This window comes from Talaromyces marneffei, chromosome 1 (assembly GCF_009556855.1).
Source record: "Talaromyces marneffei chromosome 1, complete sequence".
NCBI lineage: Eukaryota > Fungi > Ascomycota > Eurotiomycetes > Eurotiales > Trichocomaceae > Talaromyces > Talaromyces marneffei.
The window spans coordinates 77752-98242 of NC_072348.1; the positions used below are offsets into that span (position 1 = coordinate 77752).

Sequence of the window (20491 nt, forward strand, 5' to 3'; positions counted from 1 at the left end):
AAGTGAAAGATGCGTCATTGTTTAAAGTCTATCTTTTCAGTGGAACTCTTGTCCTGATCCCATCTCTCTAGTGCGGGAACTATTTATTTAATCGTCGAAATGACGAGGTTCAGCATACCGTCTATATTGGCATTGCCCCTTCTGGCAGCGGCACAGAGTTACAACCTCACCGCGCTCTTTGCTCCCGTCCTGTCTCCTACAGCTGAGATATATTATGCCAACGATAGTAATTGGACACAAGAGGTCACCCAAAGATGGAGCACCTGGGATGCTCCTACATACCTTGGTGCCATCAAGCCAGTCACTGAGCGGGATGTCCAGAACATAGTATGTGACAAAAAAAAAAGATCGGGCTCTTGGGTTATGAATACTTACAATGACTAGGTCAAAGTCGCGTCTGCGCGTAATATCTCGTTTCTTGCCACTGGCGGTGGTCACGGCGTGTCTCAGGGTTTTGCGAAGGTACAAAATGCCATTGACATTGACTTAAGCAATTTCAAGACGGTTGATCTTGATGTGGAGAACAATCGAGTCACTGTTGGTGGCGGCGCAACTTATGGTCAACTGTATGATCCTCTGTATAATGCCGGAAAGGAGATCCGTAGGTTTCTAATGACCTCAATTATACCATTTCTGGAATAATTCGACTAATTGACTCACAACAAAGCCACGGGTAATGCACCATGCGTAGGCGTGGTTGGAGCCACTGTTGGTGCCGGTGTGGGTTTACTTCAGGGGTTGCATGGCTATACCTCCGATGCTTTGATTTCAGCACGAATCGTGACTGCATCTGGCGTACTGTTTGAGGCGTCGGCAACGAACAATACCGAACTTTTCTGGGCTATTCGTGGCGCTGGTGCAAATTTTGGTATCATCACCTCCGCAACTTACAAGGTTTATGATGCAACAAATGCTGGACAGGCACAGAATGCGGATTTTCTCTATCCCGAGATTTCAAATCGAACAGTTTGGGGCACTCTTCAAACTTTGGATGAAACGCTTCCAGCTGAGTTGTCAGTCACAATCACTTCTGCGTACAACCAGACGTCCGGACAGGTAAGAGCATCTCTCTATCCGAGGACAAATTAATTCCTGACGTGATGAACTTGTAATCAGGCTGCCATCATTGTAAATCTCGTTTATTTCGGGGCATATGATGACTTCCGGCCATATGTTGACCAATTCGTTGCGATCAACCCAACACAATGGCGAAATGTCACGGCCCCCTGGAATGAGTTGGTAGAGGCAGCAAATTTTGGGGCACCATCACATGGTTGCGGGACAGATTCACACATCAATTTCTTCAGCATTGCCTTAAATCAAACTGATCCTTTGACATTCCAAGGGTTTTTCGATGACCTTATTCTTTTCTCTCAACAAAATCCCTCGTACAACGGAGCCTGGGTCATTGAACGTTATGGCACACAAGGGCCATTGGCGATCCCTGAAGAGAGCCGAGGCGTTTATCCCTGGCGCGAGGCAAAAATACAACTGTAAGAATGCATCACAATAGCTCAGATATTTTTAGGTAAAGGTGCAATTGCTAATCATGCGTGAAACACTCGATAGTCTTTGGGAAAGCAGTTACCCCGACTCCTCTCTAGATGATACCGTGCGCGCCTTCTACACCCAACAACGCCAACACTTTAACGAATTCAGCGGTTTCCCAACTTTTGCTGCGTACGTCAACTATGCCCATGGCGACGAGGGTCCAAATGTCTGGTATGGTGACGCAGATAATCTCTCCCGTTTGAGCGCAGCCAAACGAAAATGGGATTCAAACAATCTTTTCGGAGCAGCAAAGCCTGTGCCCTTGTGAACTTGGAATATCACCATACCGTATAGCCCTGGAGGATAATTGTATTAATTATTTAAGAAACATCTTGAGAGTTTGAGATGAAACAAGTTACGTGTCCCGATGGGATAGACACTATAAAAATGACATATTAATACAGTGGTAGACGTTCTGTCCCACACTTAATACTTGTATCATTAACCAGGTCGTTCAGATGCTAATATGGGGAATTATTAAAATAATATGCTCAGTATTCAGGCGAGATTAGGAATTCATAGCGAACCATTAGTTGAGTACCAAGACAAGGATATATGGCTGATTCTAAGGGTTGAAACATTTTAGAAGCAAGGTTGAAATTATTTGTGCTAGGCTATCTTGAGTTTTGAGAACAAGTTCTAGATCGAAGGCTCCTTCGCAACACCTAGATGCGATAAGACTTTTGTGGGACCTAACTGTGTCCACTTTTCCAGTTGAGCCTCATTCTGAAGCCACACAGAGCCAACCATACCAGGTGCATTACTAGTAAGGCCATGGAAGTCATTTGAACGACGTGGGATGATCATCAACCAAGTTTGAGTAAATATGGCGTTATGTGGGCATATAGCGCTTGGGGCCAGATTCAAAGTCTTTCTCGCATTTGCCAACAGTTTGTCATAGATCTGCAGCAAGCTCCCTTCGTCAAAGTCCACGCGACTCCAAAAGAATTGGAATGGTAAGTTTTTCAGTTGCGCCTCAACCGCAGGAATACCACTGGACTCATTTTCATCATCACGTGGTAGTATATGCATGTGCTTATGCTCCCGACTGGCTCCGGCCATGGCGCTGCAATTAAACATAACATAGAATGGCTTATGAATAGCGACAAGAAACGCCTCGGCGGCGGCAAGGTCCTCCGCGCTAAGGGACTCGTGTTGGCGTCGGTACGAGTCTTTAGTCAAGAGCATTAGCTGGGGTCGGAACACACAGTAGAGATTGGCCACAAGCAGGTGAGTGTCATTGATGTTGGCTAGTACTAAATCCGGGTGAACTAGGGCCATATCACTGCCTGGTCCAAAGGTCTTTTTACCATTGGCGACTGGCAAAGGCTGGCCAAGCTGAGGCTTTGCTTGCAGTGTTTGACTGGTCCGAAATTCGAACTAGGTACGTGTCTTAGTGCCTGGGAAAAATGGTATCAAGGCTCTTGAGTTCTGGGACATGGAGCAGCTTACTTGGAAGTCTTTATCTTTCATTCTGTTGATTGCTGGTGGGCTGTAGAAAACTATGCCTCTCGCGACTAAGGCATCAAACTTGGCCATCAATTTTTCATTGTCCATAGAACCTGATGGGGTAACGGATTCTGAAGCCATAGGTATAATAGTGTAGCACGAGGCGGGACCGACTACTGCCTGAGTTTGGGATCTTCCAAGACAAGCACACGAGTAGACTGATGCGTATCACTGGTCACTGGCCGGGGAATATGAGTACACATGTACGGAGTAGAAGGCTGAGCCACGAAATGAGCGCTATCAGTGGTAGTTAATAGATAGGCTGACAGCTTACCAAGCTTGGTGCTAATTTTCAGCTCGGGAAACCCTTGTATTTTAGGGGTTGTGACTCGTGACCTGGCCTATTAAACACGACGCTCACCAACGCTAGCTTTCTTGAACACGAGATTGGCTTTTTTTTAGCCTCATGCTATGACCGCCAGGCAGTGGACATGCATGTCAAAAGAGTGGGCCGGACACAGAGTCAAATACCAAGGACGCTTCCTGGTCCTTTTCGAATCTTGGACAACCGTTAATTAAAGTGTATCAGTTTCTTGAAAATAGAAAATATGTTTATGGAGAATGAATCACAATGTACAGCATACCCAAACCTCCCAGTTTCTCCAATTTGGAGTCATCAATCATTCGGAATGAGGTTCAGCCACGGCCGAATTCGGCAAAGATGAACAATGTATGGCATAATGCATGGTTGCCAGAAAGGGAAGTGAATGAGCTGGATTTCACATATAACATCGAATCACGGCTAGGCGGGCTCAGTGACCTGAAGTCTCTGCATGGTGTATTCAACGCCGTGCAGCTCAATACTCATTTGGCCAAAGAAACCAATTTCTCAAACTCTACGTCTATTCAGTGCCTGCAGGCTGACGGCCATTCTCTGAGTACGTGTCTAAACCGTTTCATGGTATGTTAACTGAACTGAATAAGGGCAGGACAAATTAACATGGACGATTGCAAACTGTCCAATCTCTTACGGGTAAGTAAAAAACATATCACGGGTGAGATTGTAGACGCTTGAATAGGTGCTGATAAAGCCGAATAGGAGTATCGAGAATCTACTGTACTTTCTACCAATGGTATGGCCAATTCTGATTCAAGTCGCTATCTTAAACCGAGCAGTTTCATGGCGTTGTAAGTATCAATCGATCAAGGAATCAGACATGAACTGACGTAACGTGCAAGGTTTGTTCCTTTGATTCCCCATGGTGGAACTTCATATGGGAACAGGATACCGATGACGCGAGATTTGGCCCTCGATATGTTCTCTTCACTGAAACTCAATCCATTGTTCTTTCTCAATATGCTTGGACGTCCGGACTATTGGGCACCTCAGACTCGATGGGAAACCTCTTCTGATAACGCATTTCAGTCTTGCGGTTAGTGGCTTCATTATATATCACTTCTTCTACCGAAGTTAACAAACGATCCTAGACTTTTTTTGCCAGCATCCACGATGGAATCTTGAAGTGCAGGGAGCACCCCTATCAGTGTGCTTACGGTACGAGGCAAATCATGGTCGTATAATCTATGTAATTGCTCATAAAGTGAACGACAACTGCGTGGATGCTCTACGACATATGCTTAATGTTTCCATTCAAAGGCCTTCTAGTTTGATTGAAGACCCCTTTGATATCCACGTCTTACTGTCAACGCTGTCTTTCGAGGCGTCAAAGTATCATATAACCCATTTCCGCCGATTTATGTGGTCCCAGGTCAGTTTTATTGCGCGGTACAGCATCCACACTTCACTCACAAGCTGCCCAGTTTAATCAAGTCGAAGAGCAAATTGGTGGTGGTAGCAAAGATCGCGCGGAGCTTCGAGAACTCACCCGAAAACTACAGATTATTTCCCAGAATGCTGATTCACACATTGCAAATGCCGACGTGGCTATTATCTCAGCCAAAGGCATTCAAGCAGCTCATGCAAAGCTTCACAGAGCCTTGAAAAGCCCCCTATGCAGCACGGAACGCGGAGCTGATACAACTGAATATGTTATAAACTCATTAGAGAAACAGAAACTATGGTTTTTGAACTACAAGAACAGAAAAGATGGCATGATGAGTCTTGTCTTCAACTTGGTCACTCAGCAGGATGCCGCAAATAGTATCGAGATAGCTGCTGATACGAAACGTGACAGTACGAGTATGAATGCAATTGCAGCATTGACTATGGTCTTCTTACCAGGCACTTTTACGGCCGTAAGTTGGTATTTGCATCATTATAAACGATTAATTAACGTTGAATAGACCATACTTGGAGCAGGAATATTTTCTGCAAGCACAAATGGTAATGGAATTCGAGTCTCAAATCTTTGGTGGCTCTGGATTGCATTCACCGTACCGCTAACATTGGGGATTATGCTCGGTTGGTGGTATTACCGAAAAAAGGAGAAAAAGATTGAAGAAAATGCTCGGCTTCAGGAGGAAAGACAAGCAGAGAAATCAAAGGCCGGAGTGTAGTCTTGTTCTTGGATGAACTGATTCTCGAAGTCACTGTGTATCAGGTTGACGTGTCATTCATGTTGGAAGTCTGGCTGGTAGTCTCTTAGACAACTTGCATGAAAGTTTGACCTGAGCGATACCAATTATAATGTATAATACCACAACCTACCTAGGTATCTGCCCTAGCCCCGTTACATATATAACTACTACAATGGTCTACGAGGGTCTTGGCTAGGTAGTATCACCGGCGCCTAAATGTGTTTGTTGTCTCCATACCTAGACTTGATGTAATCTTGTGGAATAATATTTCCCGAGCTTGGCATGCTATGTTAATGCCCAGATGACTGTGGCCGGAATCTTGATCATGTGGCGAGACCGTAGGAGGTTCAAAAGTTTCGATGCATTTTTGTACAGATAGGACATAGGTACAGGGTGATAAACTTCCCAAGTAGGTATTTTATCGAAGTAGACATTTCACCTATCTTAGTGGGCCAATCAGTCGGTCATCATTAGGATATAATAAGATGAAGTGACAATTGCTTGCCATCAAAAGAGCTGAAGAATAAGATCCTGGCTACAAAATATGTCTGTCCACTTTGCCTCTCAGCGTAGTACTGCATATTCATAAATGATGGGAAAAAAGAAAAAAGAAAAAAAAAAGTATGGCATCGTTTTCAGTACACGTATATATGACAGACATCGGCATAAATGATAAGAAAGTAGGTAATACAATACAGCATTTGCCTAGATGGAAGTAATCGTTATCCTTCCAACCTAGAAACCAATGCACCCCTCGAGTCACACACCATGGATACAAAGAAAATCTATAGAATATTAGACTAGACTATCAACACTGGATGCCTTTTCCGGGTGATCGTCTCGTCTATCTCTCTGCACCGAGACATTTGTTGTCTTGACAATGGCAATGCTTCCCATTGCTCCGGCAATGATACCATCATCATCACTAAGGCTCAGACTTTCCGCGGTCTTTGAGCGTGGTGGCAGGCGTCCACCATGACTGTTTCCGCCACTGATCTCAGTATGTTGCTTGTTACTGTAGTTCTTCTGGCCAAGCTCATAGGAGTCGTTGGGATCCACGTTCGAACGAATGTATGTGCCATGGCCGTACCGAGTATTGCTTGACTTGCCATATGTACCACGGCTAGATGTGCCAAGAAAACGTGGCACGTAGCGAGAAATGAGTGCTTTCAGTGCTGGACAACATGCAGAGACGACGGCCACATTTTCCTCAACGGCTGATGAGACGAAGCCGATACTGTATGTATAATCCAGATTTACTGAAGTCGGGAAAAAGGCTTGAACCAGCTGGTTAAGACGCCAGGCGCCCACACCGGTGGCACTGTTCATAGGTTTCAGTATAATCTAGTCACAAGTAGATAGACCAAACATCTACTAGGGGAGCATGTTATAGGAAAACTTACACCAGACCAAGACACAGAATACCAGCAACCATGATCTTTCTCCGCATAGGCATCTGTAGAGAGTAGACAATTATCATTGGAATAATGACGACCAGCAAGTCTGTAAAGATGGTCATCGTTGCGGTGGCAACGTAGAATGCACCCTGCTGGATACAATGGCCGCCTATACTGGCGTCGTAAACGTAGGCTACCGGTGTGCATTGGAAGACATCTGCAATCAGGATGGATACTCCGAGCACAATGGTGAAGTACATGGTCCCATAAATCATATAGCGAACGACGGGGGACCGTGAATCCAGGCGAAGAAGGAAGAGAAGGACAGATACTTTAACGAATGACAGGATCGGATTGTAGAGCAGCTGGTTGGCAAAGTTCCACTAGGTTCAAGCATTAGGATGGTCTATTGCCTCTGATCCGAGACCTGTCAGCACTTACAATTTGGCCCATTTTGATATCCTCAGGGGTCTGCGGAGGGATGTCTGCAACATGTATGCCCACATGGTTTGCTTTGATGTCTATGATGCTCGATTAGTCTATTTGACAAATTACAAATATCCGGAGGAGATTGTTTGACGCACAGAAACAACCCGTGATTGTTTGAGCAATAATGAAGACCTATATTAACATATCAATGGGTTGATTAGTTATAATCGCCGATAATTCAAGAGAAGAGCGAGTTTTCAATAAGAACGCACCCATGCGACCACTATAAGCCAGTCGTCTGGAATTTGGTTTGATAAGTCAGTTGTTTGCTTTAGAAAATTGAAAACCTCGGAATTCTGACGATCAATTCCTGTACAAGGGAAAACTCACCCAGGAACACACGGTTACTTGACATCAGACGACTCCATAGTCTCAGGATCACGAAGATAGTGCCAACAGTAGTAAAGGCGATTGTAAGGCCAATAGCCGCCTGTTGATGGCTATAGTCCACCGACATCTTCGTATCACCCTACAACAACCATGAAATCAAACGAAAGGGAGGCAAGAGGTCGAAACCGAGAGCATAGGTCGTAGTGTGGATTGCAGAGACAAACTATGGAGTTGATGATTTATCAAGGAATTGATATGGTCGACTGTCAAGTTGACTCGAACGACATGTCTCGCCCAGCTCGCACTAGCGATACCAAGGCGAGTGGTCCTGTCCACGTTCTTTACAGAATAGTTTCGGAGGTCATGCTACAGGGGGGGGGGGGCAGAAAGCGTGTCCAGTGAAAATTTCAGGAAGACTCAGTACGTAGTATTCCTGAGTGAGTACGGAGTGTACTAAGCTTTGGAGTCGACAGTGAAAATGATTTGCGAAAGGCCCCGGTCAGCCTATAGGTGTTCGAGAATCGTCAGAGGTGGAGAAACACGAGTTACTATTCCTTCATTTGAACCTACCGATAGTTTAACTTTTTGTTATGCAAGATATTATTATTCGGAGTCTGCTAGAATGAGTTTGATGGTAACCTTTCTAACTTTTGAACGTGCTCTGGTGGATTCTGTGATATCCATTTGGAGAAGACAAATTGACAATTGATCATGTTCTACCATGGTCCAGATCTGACTCTAGGTAACCCTAAATACATGAACCTTGGGTCCAGAAGACGAGAAAACCAAGCGAGGGATCAGGATAAAGTTCTTCTCCCTCACACAAGCAAGACTTTTGTCTCAAGCGAGCACACTCGATGAGCGTTGAAGCGTTATATTAAACGGATTATTCCAATATATTAACACGCATTTTCATACGTAACAAAGCGGCCAACAGGCCGGAGAATCATCGAAATAGGAATTCTTCAGTAGACGCCAAGGGTGTCCAGTTTGACATGTGCGCCACAGCGAGCCAGCAAGGGCAAGGGAAAACAAAGTAAAACAATGTGGGAAAACAGTGTTTCGTTGATGAATCGGCGTATTTCCACGTACAAGGAAAGTCTATGTCGCGCTTGTACATGATCCAAGCGTTTTACGGAGTAACTTTCCAGAAAATCGCCCCTGAGTGAGATGAAAACAATGCCATTAGCCTAAGTCGATGGCATTGGGTATCTTCTTCCCGAGCCGCGGATACATATATCGGCACCCAAAACAGTGGAGACTGGGAGAAACTATTGGCTGCATCTGGTGCGTTTTATAGGGATTATGTACGTAGGAATATAGGTATCCAGCCTATATTAATTACACATTTCTAACGGCTATCTACTATCGAGATGTAACGAACCAAGAACCCTCTCGCTATTATCCGATACTTCCTACACGCGCAGTTGTGAAAAAAGTGGATCGATTTGCAGTCTGAGCTGAGAAAGCACTCATACTTACGTCCGAAAATAGGCTGGGGCCCAGAGACTTAGCTACACAAAATCGGTAGGATTGTCTTGTAAACAATGAACATGGCTCTCGCGTCTTGCAGAGAAGGATGCCTGCTAACACACTCAATACTCGGCTGGGACTCTGTCAGAGTCAACGGCATAGTTCAGGCTCTCATCCGACGGTGAATCTCCTACTTTGGTGGCGTTGCCGCAAATGGAACGATTGAGTCAAATAATTAAATTAGAGGCTACTTGGTGGCGTACATGGTACTCTGGAACCCTAAGGTCGGGGTTTGTGGCATTGCTAGTCCAAGTCCTTAAATTCGCATCATGGCTCGTCTGTCTGCATTATTTGGCTTGAAAAGTTCCGTTCTCGTTGATCTGTATGTGTAGCTGAAGACAAAATCTTCTACTCCATTCAGTCAGAAAATAAAAACCACCAAAACCACGCGCTCTGCAGAATACGTGTTTACAGTGCAAATTTGTAAAATTCCCACTAGACAGAGCGCTAAAGTAGCGCATAAACTTAATATTGCATTAGCATTGTTCCGGATCTTCCAGGACCAGAAGTCTCCTCTCATCGGAGGGAGCTCCAGTTTTCGTAAGCGGAGAGGCTGGGATAGCCCACGGTACGGGTGAACCCTGAGAGATCCCCGGAATCCGCTAGGTTTTCTACTCCGTACAGCTTATACGGAATGTGGTTCCTTGAGCCGTGACGGAGAGCTCGTTGAGTATTCCACATTGACTGCGCGAAAAATATATATATATATATATCAATTTGCACTGGAATTGGATTGACTCGTGGCTGAAGCCGCCTCTTAGTCCCCAAATCGGAGAACGAATGTCAACATTCTCGTCCTTCACCCAGACTGCCGAGTTGGCATGCCGGGGTTTGATCCCAACCGAGTATATTAATAATACTATGTATACTAACTAACTACTAACTAACTATGTAATAGTATACTGTAGAATATATTACTCGTCTGCAGGCTGGACAGAGTACTCGATCGTACCTGGGCCCACCGTGGCGAACCGTCGCCGCAAGTACATCATTCATACCCCCGGGGATACTCGCCGCTCGGTGCTGTCGTGGCCTCCATCGTATATCCTCTAGTTACGGAGCAATTACTATGTAGGTGAATAGTGTATCTCTCGACTTGTTGCAAGTGGGCAATGTGGATCGGACAGGGACCTGGTGTTTGCGCACTTTTTAAGTTTCACACGTTCCGGTGGTTGTTGGAACAGCCAAGCACGGAGTTATTATTGAATAGGAAGTCCATGGAGTATGAAAGATTCCGGCTCCCAGACGACTCAAACTCTGATAAGGAGCAATGAATCAGACTCTGTTCTTTCGTCTTGGCAATGCTTGGTTTTTAGCAATTACTATGTACTTGTCCTTGTCCTCGATCTCGGTGAAGTCACGGCTCGATTCTCCTTTCCCTGTCCTGATGATTGATCGATCCATCTAGAACAGGAGCTATACTCGAACATATGTCAGCGCAGAAGACTTGACCGTGGGTAGCACCAGAACGACCGCATGATGAAAGATAATGATCACGCTTCTTACTGATACTGACGTAGAATAAGCGTTGTGGAGTACGATCGATAACTTGATATTTGTTCAATGCACGCTGCCTTCTGATGTCTTGTGCAACATTGACATGAGATGCGCTTCTGAATTATCAAGGAAAGCATTGTTCTCCATAGTTAGATCGTTCAAATAAAATAATCTCCATGGGTCGATGGAACATCGCGTGCAGCATAAAATGGCGATCGATCCCTTACGAGTAACCTATCTGGATGGCTCGTACAGAGGAAATGGAGTCGAATCCACATACTCTCCGAAAGCTACTGACGAGGCTCTCATAACAGAAACCTCGGGAGTCTTACTATGGACAAGTTAACTCCTCTGCAGTATACGCCATCATGGGCACAAGACATCAGTTCACCACGTGGAATCTTGGCTTCACCCATCAAAACGTGGAAGAGAATCGCAACTTGGTGTAGCGAAAGCTTGGGCGAGTCAGTGGTCTCCAAGAGAGCCGGAGTAAATTAGGACTATACAAGCGACGTGCCGAAAGGCAATGCTTAGCGATGCATGGGTGGTCTGGCGGACTATGAGTGGTCGATGAGCTGCATGAAATCGGGTAATGCATTATGCTCAACTCGAGCACCCAATTCCAATCGCGGATTCGAGACCATCTAGAGATATGTAGCACGGCGCAGAGCCAAACAGCTCGTAGTAGGACGGGGGCCCCCGTCGATAGCGTCTATAGCGGGTCCCCAGTATAGCTATCTATGCCATGTACCTGGTAGGTACCTAGGTACCACTCAATTTTCCTCGCTTTAGCAGCTTCTCTAGTCTCCTGATGACCCTTCCGCGTGGTCTGGTCGCGTCCCTTCGGTTGATGCGAAGATATATATATACCGGTTTGTTGTAGAAGGGAAAATCTTCATTTGTTTTTCCTTTTTTGCTTTTTTTCTTTTTCTTTCCCATTGCGGACAATTCCTCAATCATTCGGTGTCTGTCTTTTCCTCTGATTTAACCCAGTTACTCAACCCTCAACTGCGAGGTGCATTCTTTTTATTTTTCATATTTATTATTCTCGGCCTGTCGAACCCCCACCATCGTTATGGTATCCTTCCTCCGTATTGGCAGCGCTTTGCTGCTTGGAGCTGCTCTCGTCAATGGACAGACCTCTACTGCCACCTCTACGTCGATCGCTCCAGCCCAGCAGACCGTTTCTCCAAATTCTGACTCTGGCGTGCCCCTCAACACCGCCGAGACTGTGCAATTAACCACTGAAGTTCTCCAGAACCTGACCACCCAGCTAAATGATACCACCGTTTCGTACTTCAACTTTGGGAATGATAGTACCTCCACTACAAAGCGATCCACGACCGGATGCAAAGTCTTCCCCGGAGATAGGGCATGGCCTATTGGGCTTCTTTGGGATATTTTCAATTTGTTGCTCGGTGGACGTCTCATCAAGACCGTTCCTTCTGCCTCCCCATGCTACTCCGGCTGGGGTAATCAGAATTCAGCCGAATGTGCTTCGATTAACTCTGAATGGACCGACTCTCACTTCCAGTAAGTTATTTTACCATTCTTTGCCCCTCGCGACTTGACTTGTACTCTTGATATTCACATGATCAAAAATAACGGAATCGAAATCAAATGCTAATATTCTGCTTGCAGCATGGATGACCCTACATCCATCATGTGGCCCCTTTTCCAAGGCCGGACATGTCTGCCCTCTAGCTACAACATCACCGGCACCTGCACCCTTGGCGGTTACCCCTCCTACGCTGTCAATGCTTCCAATGTAGCTCAGATCCAGCTCGCAGTCAATTTCGCACGCAATCTCAACTTGCGCCTTGTCGTCAAGAACACCGGCCATGATTTCAGCGGCAAATCCTCCGGTGCTGGCGCTCTCAGCATCTGGACTCACCATCTTAAGTCTCTGTCATTCGTTCCCAACTACTCAGACGGCACCTATTCTGGCCCCGCTGTCAAGATGGGATCTGGTATCCAAGCATATGAAGTCTATCAGTTCGCCCATGCTCACGGCGTCACCGTGGTTGGTGGCGAGGGACAGACCGTTGGTGTCGCTGGTGGATACGTCCTCGGTGGCGGCCACTCTCCTCTAGGCAGTGTCTACGGTCTCGCTGCTGATCAAGTTCTTGCTATGGAGGTTGTCCTTCCTAATGGAGTGTTCACTACTGTCACTGCAGCCACTAACCCTGACCTCTTCTGGGCTCTTCGCGGTGGCGGTGGTTCTACCTTTGGCATTGTAACCTCTCTCGTTGTCAAAGCTCATCCCAAGATCGGTGTTACGGTCGCTCAATTCGCCTTTGGTACCTCTAATGTCGTCAGTGCCGACACTTTCTTTGATGCTTTGAAGACTTTCTACTCATACTCTGATGTCTTCACCGCCGCCGGTACTTACGTGTACTTCTGGGTCTTCCCTCTCGGCAATAATCAATATCTCTTCGAATTCAACCCCTTCTTCGCCGTCAACCACACCTTGGCCCAGTTTACCACTCTAATCCAACCGCTTGTTGATGATTTGAACCTTCTCGGAATCTCTGTTACCCCAGGCGGTACCTATTATGATGACTTTTACGATGCCTGGTTGGCTGGATTCCCCCTCGAGACTGTCGGCTCCGTAACCATGATGACTGGATCTCGTCTCTTCCCCCGCGAGAACTTCAACAACGCTACTCTCCTCGACCAGACTATTGCTGCGCATCGCTACACCTTGGAGCAGGGATACCCGGTCCTTGCTTTCCAGATGAAGGCAGATGCTCCCGCCGACGCCGTTGCTAACGCTGCCAACCCTGCCTTCCGTAACATGCTCATGCACGCCATTACTTCTAGCTTTTGGGCCCCCACCGCTACCAATGCTGAGATTCTGTCCAGCATGAACTTCTTGACCAACACCATTCTCGGTGCCTGGCGCAAAACCTGCCCCAACAGCGGTGCTTATATGTCCGAGTCTGATATTCTCGAGCCCAACTTCCAGCAGGCATTCTATGGATCCAACTATGCCCGCTTGTACTCCTTGAAGCAGAAGTATGACCCATTCGGTGTCTTGTACGCCCCTACCGCTGTCGGTAGTGAGGACTGGACTGTCTCCAGTGCTGATGGCCTTCCCGACCAGAACGGCCGTCTCTGCCACGTTTGAGGGTAAAACACGGTCATAGGAGGTTTGAGAGCCTTATGCAGATTCATCAGCGTAGCAACAGCTCATTATTTTTTTTTAATATCTTCTTCGTACATAACATACCTCTTGGCATTAACTTAGACGTCGAATATCATTTTATATAATAACTGGAAGTTCATAGAAGCTCTACGGCCACTTTATGTTCACAGCTTACAAAATACCCTAATTTCTACTTTAATCTATTAGGCTCCGTTGGCTTTAAGTATCATCAGATGCTTGAGATCCGTACGTAGTCACGGTATTTCAGTCCTGGCGACTTCCCAAATACGAGACGGCGATATTGTCTTCTTTCTTGAATCTTTTTCATTCCAATCTTGATGGCCCTAACCCTAAGCTCTCCGATTTGTATAACACGTATTATCTAATACGGTACTAGTACAATAACGTGATTCACTAGTGAGTATGGCGTCATACAATTAGCCAGATTTAGAAAAGCCTATTACGGTTACGTAGAAATACACAGATTTCAGCTTGGTCCCCGATATCGGAGAGCCCCGCCCATATACATTGCTTCCACTTTGGGACAGCTCAGCTATAAAAACATTCAATAAAACAATCCCATTTCGATCCCTAACTCATTTTGACTCATTAACTTACAATGGCCGACAAGAAAGAATCCGCCGTCTACACACATGGCCATCACGCCTCTGTTCTACGGTCTCATACCTGGAGAACGGCATTGAATTCCGCAGCCTATATTCTTCCACATCTCAAGCCAGACATGAAAGTGTTAGATATAGGCTGTGGTCCAGGTACCATTACCGTCGACCTGGCGAGCTACGTTCCTCGGGGTTATATCACAGGGCTAGAGAGTGCTGAAGGAGTACTCACCCAGGCTCGAGCTCTAGCTGAGGAAAAGGGCGTCAAGAATATTGATTTTGTCGTAGGAGATGCGAATGGACTTGCCTACGAAGACCAAAGCTTTGACGTTGTCATTTGCCATCAAGTGCTACAGCATGTCCGCGACCCCATCGGTATTTTAAAAGAAATGTATCGAGTGGCGAAAGTGGGTGGCTTTGTGGCTGCACGAGAATCTGACTATGGTGGATTTGTTTGGCACCCTAGCATCGATGGACTGTCAGAATGGAGCAATCTATACGATAGAGTTACGAGAAACAACGGCGGTGAGCCCAATGCCGGTCGCATGCTTCATTCTTGGGCGCGACAGGCTGGCCTCGCCGACGTCAAATGTAGTTCAAGTACATGGTGCTACAATACAAAGCAAGAGATAGCCTGGTGGAGTGATTTGTGGGCGGAAAGGATTGTCGCCTCTTCGTTTGCAACAACAGCTATTGGTGCTAAGATTGCCACCAAAGATGGCCTCAAGCACTTGGCTACGGTCTGGCGGAAATGGGGCGATGAGGAAGATGCTTGGTTTAATGTCCTTCACGGGGAGATCATAGCGTATAAGCATTAGATGATTAAGTGCCCATGCTAGGAAATTTGATTGAGCAGTCCTAGACAGCAACTCGAACCTCATTTGTGGTTCTATATACCTAATGATTCAAGAAGAATTCGGCAGAAGAAGTTGTGTCAATTCAACCTGGTCCAAAATATACAATCCGCCCAAGGTTTGCTCCATTGGAAGGGCCGTCACATCATTTAATTAAGGCTTTGGTGGTAACATTCAGCCGATGAAATAGAAATATAATTACATACCTTTCCAACACATAAAATAAATATAAGAAGTTCCAATCATCCATAAACTGACCTTATTGAAACCGAGATCATGGTCTTAGATTATACTAAAGCATTGTTGATGTATTCTTGCGAGGTGGATACTCATACATTACAGCCTGGAGCCTAACCCAGATGTCCAAGAAATTCGTGACTCACCGACCATCTGGAGGCTCCTAATGCTTACTTAGTGTACCTAGATGCTCTGATTACTTTAGAAATCCAGATATTGATTTCCGGCTGTGTGTTGACGGCAATTGCTCCCATCGGATATGGATACAGCCGTCAGATCTCCACCAAATGGCGAAATTGGCTCGTTCATATCACTCCGAATCTTCTTTACCCCGCATAGAACGAAACCTTTTTACATCATAGCTATTGCGAATCACTTGAGAAGTCATCGCATTTTGCATTTGTGGCCTTAGGGAGTTATAAGTTCATCATATATGACCGTTCAAAATGATTACCGGTATTCACCATATCAATCTACTGGTGCCAGAAGGCACGCTGGATGATGCAACCGAGTTTTACGCAAATACTCTTGGTCTGACACCAACACCAGTCCCGCATATACAAGTCGGTAGGATCGCTTGGTGAGTTAATTTGCAAGTCTAAAAAAGTAATCTCTTGCGTTGAAAAGCCGGCTTATGATCAAAAATGAGTAGGTTCAATATTGGCGAAGCGGGAGGTCAGCAAGTTCATATTGCATTCGGACAGAACGAACCGAATTCGTCGCGACACCCATGTTTCAAGCTCGGGTCATTGGAAGACCTGCAGACGCTTCAGAAGAAAATTTGGGATCATCATGTCAGGGGCGGGAAAGCAGCTCCAAAGGCAGCTGATCAGCCGGGCGAACAGAATTCGGGTATGCTTTCTTTGTAGTCTAAAAAGCCGGGGTTTCGTCGATTTGGATTAATACTAACCTGATCCAAATAGGCTCAAAAGGAGTTGAATATCCTACCAGATTCTTTGCGAGAGACTACGCAGGGAACAGACTTGAGTTTACATTATAATTAATCATTTGCATAGTGCTTGGCTAAATGCAAGGTCGTCATTATCTAGCAGTAACTCACGTCTATGACTTGATGGCAGGAGTATGGACATTTTCACCACTTTGTATGCTTCAAATTCGCGGGCTCGCAATTAATTAGACAGATGATTGTATCGATGTGGCGACCCCAGAGTTGACGAGAAATGTCAATAGGCATACAATTTCGTTCCGGGCTGGCTCCGGAGACGTCTGTTCATATACACGTAGTAAATCTGGAGTAAAACGCAACCCGCAGCCACGAAAAGCAACAGCCCGGCATTTGTCCAATGTCCAGTCGGATATCCCCTTTTCGCTTCATTTGACTTGTATATCCATACCCCAGCAATTTGGCCAGGCGCGCCAAAGGAGATGTTGAGTGCGATTGCAAGGCCGGCAGCAGCAGTGGTGTTTAGGTTGGAAGACAACCAACCGAGCAACGGGGGAATGCACGAAAAGGATCCACTCGCAGCGACAATGAGACAGCCATAACGATGCTATTCTTGTTTTTAGCTTATCCCAGCAAAAAAGGAACGGATTTTATACTCGCGAGTGAATAGCTAAATAGACAAACATACCTGATAAGCGTCGGGCGGTAGAACAGCCGATGCGAGAAACCCCATGGCTCCGATGAAAGAAAAGATCGCTGAGTGAATACCACGCCTGATCGTGATCGCGAAGTCAGCAGATGATCACGCAACGAGACAAACTCTCATCTTACGCGTTAAAGTAGTCAGCGGACCCCGCCACGGCTATTGTAACAACATATGCCACCGCATACGGCGGGACAGTCATGAGCTGTGCTTTGAGGCCTTCATAACCCAAACCTGCGGTGATGGACGGTGTGAACAACGATAAACTCGAGAACGGTGTCGAAATGCCAAAGTAGACCTATTCGAATAAGAACTATACTACAAATCGTTGTTCTTGGCTGGGAGTAATACGTACAGCATAGTGTGCATAGAGACGCCACTCAGTGAGCACGGTTTTGGCATCTCCCCATGTCATTGCCTTAGCAGTCCCTTGCGAACCTTCAACACGTAGTCGCCTTTTCGCTAGGTCCTTCTCTTCGGCACTAAGCCAGTGTGAGGTCTCCGGATAGTCGGGAAGAAAGAAGAAGATGAAAATAGCGGAAAAGCAAGAAGGAGCGCCTTCAATGATGAAGAGCCATCTCCAGGCGGAAAGTCCATGGGACTGATTCAAATGACCCACTCCGTAGGCTATTGCACCACCAAATGCCCCAGCGAGGGTTGCAGATGCGAGAATAAGCGCTACCCGGATTGATCTCTCGTGGACTCGATACCAGAACGTAAGGTAGTACACCAAACCGGGGAAAAGCCCTGCTTCGAAGACACCGAGGATGAAACGAATTCCGGTAACCTGGGCAGTGTTCTTAGCGCCGCCCAAGCCCATCGTGATAGCGCCCCACGATAACATCAGAAACGCAATCCATCGCTAAAACTCTCTGTTATTAATGTGAATCATACGAATCGCAAATAGACGGCGCACGCTAGGTCTCAACTTTTTGAGGAGGTAATTCGAAGGAACCTCAAACACCGCATAGGCGATCAAGAAAACCATCAAGGCAATCCTATTATTATTTGTCAATACGTCTTGTCAAGTCGAGCATATTGAGAATGATGAGTTTTGTACTAACGTATATTGGTAGTTAGTCATGTGAGTTTCTGTAAGCAGGTCATTGTGTGTACCCGCATTTAGAATTCTGGCATTTCCTGCGTTCGTCTGGTAAGAAAAATCGATTGCGACGCTGGTAGGAATCGAGCGTAACGTACCAATATTCGACCTATCCAAGTAACACAGCAAATAAATGAATGCCGACAGCGGAACGATGTGCAGGTCTTGCTTCCACACTAGGTTTCTGATAGCCGTCTTGTCGAATTCATCGGCGTCCTCAACACTTTCATGCGTCCTCAGGCTGTTCTCCTGTATTATAAGAATTCATAAGTCAGTTAGACATCACACTGAGGGTAATGATTTCTAGACACATGCCTGCGAGACATCTGCTTCAACATCTTGAAGGATTTTTCGGTGAAGATTGGGCTCAACACTCGCCATGACGAAAATAAATTCGAGGCAGAAGTTGGATGGGAACTGGAGATTTCGAGGAAATTGATTTAAGAGCGAGACGTTTAAAAACCGGTGTTAAGCGAGGGATATGATGATGAGTGACACCAAGTCACAGGTGACAAATAATGGATTTGCAGGATCAACCTCACAAAAGATTTTTGTTTGAGAGCTTCTTGAGTCGAAAGCATATCCCATAGCGTATCGGAAGAAACAGAATGTGGGTATTGATTGTCTTTGTTAGTATGGTGTCCGGAACATGTCCGATAGCAAGAAGCGAATGCTTCCCCACGCTGGTTTGAACGACCTGAGATCAATCGCCGAGTTCACACTAATGCGTGCAGTTCATAACCATGTATGGAATAGCACCGAGGTCGACTCCCCATGCTAGTAGAGGTTAGCATCCCTGATTGGTTGACGTAGTATGCGATGCGGAGTAGTTGGAGTTGCTTAAAAGACACCGATAAGAGATGAAAATTGCGAGATATCACATGATGTCACAAAGCCGGTATATCACTTCAGATGTGCTCTTGATCTCCTGTCAAAGACGAACTTGCATTTTGTACTGCTGTTATAGGCGAATTGATAGGAACAAGAGGAACAAGAGGAAGGAAGGTCGTCGGGGAGAAGTACGGTTCACCGCTTCAGACGACCCACCTCTCGGCTCTCTTCCAATTCCCGCCAATCAGCACACTCCGTGGCTCATTTAGCTAACGTTGATTGGCCAATCTGATTCGCGTTGATCCACGCCCTTCGATCCTGCCCTAAGCCTAATAAATCCTTTGACGGCGTTCGCTGCAGGTATTAATGATGCGTTCAAAAACAACGAGTGAACTTTTAAGGAAGGAATATCCTCATTGAGGTAGTCCCATCATATCTACGAGATTCAGGACTACGTGTTGCCGAAATTGTACCTAGGTGGGAATACACACAGCCCTGTATAGATTCAATCTTCGGGATACTATGTATACAGGCTACCTATTTTGCTGTAACGGGCAACAGCCAACGACCATCACACAGTTTCAACCCAGCCAGCATACTCCGTCAGACAGTGTGATTCGCAGCAATGAGATGGAACCAGCCGGCGGTCAGTGTTTGTTTTGCATTTTCTTGTTGTTGTGTTTGTGCTCCTATTGGTCGATTCTATTGTCGAAAGGCCTGGAAATTGCTTGGCAGCCAATCAGAGAACAATCCCGTGACAACAGCTTAGTCAGGAGCCTGTAGACAAAATGTGATTGGCAGAAGCCACAAAAGAATTGACGCTGTCTCCATTGCGGATTATACGATTGGCTGGGCTGGATGCAAATGATGTAAGAACAGAGAGACCAAAACACCAAAGCATCTCCACAATAAAATCTCTCATATATTATGATCGACCATGATCCTAGTAGTTCCACCATAACCTCAGCATAACATCATACCGGTAGTATACCGTAACTGTCTGCGCTGATTGACTGGCTACGCCACCTCTGTCTATGATATTGCCTGCAATGGAAGCTTCTCTGGTTCGACCCAAATTCGCCCGATTGCGGTCTGATTATCGAGTCTCCTCACTTCTCCCACACATCGCAGCCTTCAATGGTCGGGGATTGACTGCAAAGATCAAGATTCCCTATAAAATGTGGTTTCATAGTGGAACTATTACCCCTCTGCGTGAGCAATTGACTCGGTTATTCTTCCCATGAGGATTCAAGCTCCCCAAAATGACGTTATATGGGGTCTCGTTGCTGGTTCAATCCTCGCTGCTCG

At 46.0% G+C, this 20491-nt stretch overlaps 8 protein-coding genes across 8 annotated transcripts; 5 read left to right on the top strand and 3 right to left on the bottom strand.

Annotated features, from left to right (window-relative positions):
* Nucleotides 1-99: 99 nt before the first annotated feature.
* Nucleotides 100-1819, top strand: EYB26_000021 (uncharacterized protein; the record flags this gene model as incomplete). Its single annotated transcript, XM_054259338.1, has 5 exons — nucleotides 100-327; nucleotides 385-601; nucleotides 668-1056; nucleotides 1117-1493; nucleotides 1570-1819. 5 exons carry the CDS (start codon nucleotides 100-102, stop codon nucleotides 1817-1819), a joined length of 1461 nt encoding a protein of 486 aa, XP_054115313.1.
* A 371-nt stretch (nucleotides 1820-2190) lies between these two features.
* Nucleotides 2191-3141, bottom strand: EYB26_000022 (uncharacterized protein; the record flags this gene model as incomplete). Its single annotated transcript, XM_054259339.1, has 2 exons — nucleotides 2191-2931; nucleotides 3004-3141. The coding sequence occupies 2 exons, from the start codon at nucleotides 3139-3141 to the stop codon at nucleotides 2191-2193; spliced, it is 879 nt and encodes a 292-aa protein (XP_054115314.1).
* A 490-nt stretch (nucleotides 3142-3631) lies between these two features.
* Nucleotides 3632-5517, top strand: EYB26_000023 (uncharacterized protein; the record flags this gene model as incomplete). Its single annotated transcript, XM_054259340.1, has 7 exons — nucleotides 3632-3938; nucleotides 3990-4033; nucleotides 4100-4188; nucleotides 4240-4433; nucleotides 4489-4769; nucleotides 4822-5256; nucleotides 5305-5517. The coding sequence occupies 7 exons, from the start codon at nucleotides 3632-3634 to the stop codon at nucleotides 5515-5517; spliced, it is 1563 nt and encodes a 520-aa protein (XP_054115315.1).
* Nucleotides 5518-6333: 816 nt separating this feature from the next.
* On the bottom strand, nucleotides 6334-7881 carry EYB26_000024 (uncharacterized protein; the record flags this gene model as incomplete). Its single annotated transcript, XM_054259341.1, has 6 exons — nucleotides 6334-6859; nucleotides 6942-7318; nucleotides 7377-7456; nucleotides 7520-7556; nucleotides 7637-7662; nucleotides 7755-7881. 6 exons carry the CDS (start codon nucleotides 7879-7881, stop codon nucleotides 6334-6336), a joined length of 1173 nt encoding a protein of 390 aa, XP_054115316.1.
* A 3978-nt stretch (nucleotides 7882-11859) lies between these two features.
* EYB26_000025 (uncharacterized protein) lies at nucleotides 11860-13914 on the top strand (the record flags this gene model as incomplete). Its single annotated transcript, XM_054259342.1, has 2 exons — nucleotides 11860-12317; nucleotides 12426-13914. The coding sequence occupies 2 exons, from the start codon at nucleotides 11860-11862 to the stop codon at nucleotides 13912-13914; spliced, it is 1947 nt and encodes a 648-aa protein (XP_054115317.1).
* A 637-nt stretch (nucleotides 13915-14551) lies between these two features.
* EYB26_000026 (uncharacterized protein) lies at nucleotides 14552-15370 on the top strand (the record flags this gene model as incomplete). The annotated part of the gene is made up of 1 exon (XM_054259343.1): nucleotides 14552-15370. The coding sequence occupies one exon, from the start codon at nucleotides 14552-14554 to the stop codon at nucleotides 15368-15370; it is 819 nt and encodes a 272-aa protein (XP_054115318.1).
* Nucleotides 15371-16089: 719 nt separating this feature from the next.
* EYB26_000027 (uncharacterized protein) lies at nucleotides 16090-16643 on the top strand (the record flags this gene model as incomplete). The annotated part of the gene is made up of 3 exons (XM_054259344.1): nucleotides 16090-16223; nucleotides 16296-16495; nucleotides 16567-16643. 3 exons carry the CDS (start codon nucleotides 16090-16092, stop codon nucleotides 16641-16643), a joined length of 411 nt encoding a protein of 136 aa, XP_054115319.1.
* Nucleotides 16644-16827: 184 nt separating this feature from the next.
* On the bottom strand, nucleotides 16828-18733 carry EYB26_000028 (uncharacterized protein; the record flags this gene model as incomplete). The annotated part of the gene is made up of 8 exons (XM_054259345.1): nucleotides 16828-17154; nucleotides 17236-17320; nucleotides 17379-17548; nucleotides 17606-18112; nucleotides 18167-18248; nucleotides 18315-18390; nucleotides 18451-18601; nucleotides 18668-18733. 8 exons carry the CDS (start codon nucleotides 18731-18733, stop codon nucleotides 16828-16830), a joined length of 1464 nt encoding a protein of 487 aa, XP_054115320.1.
* Nucleotides 18734-20491: the final 1758 nt, after the last annotated feature.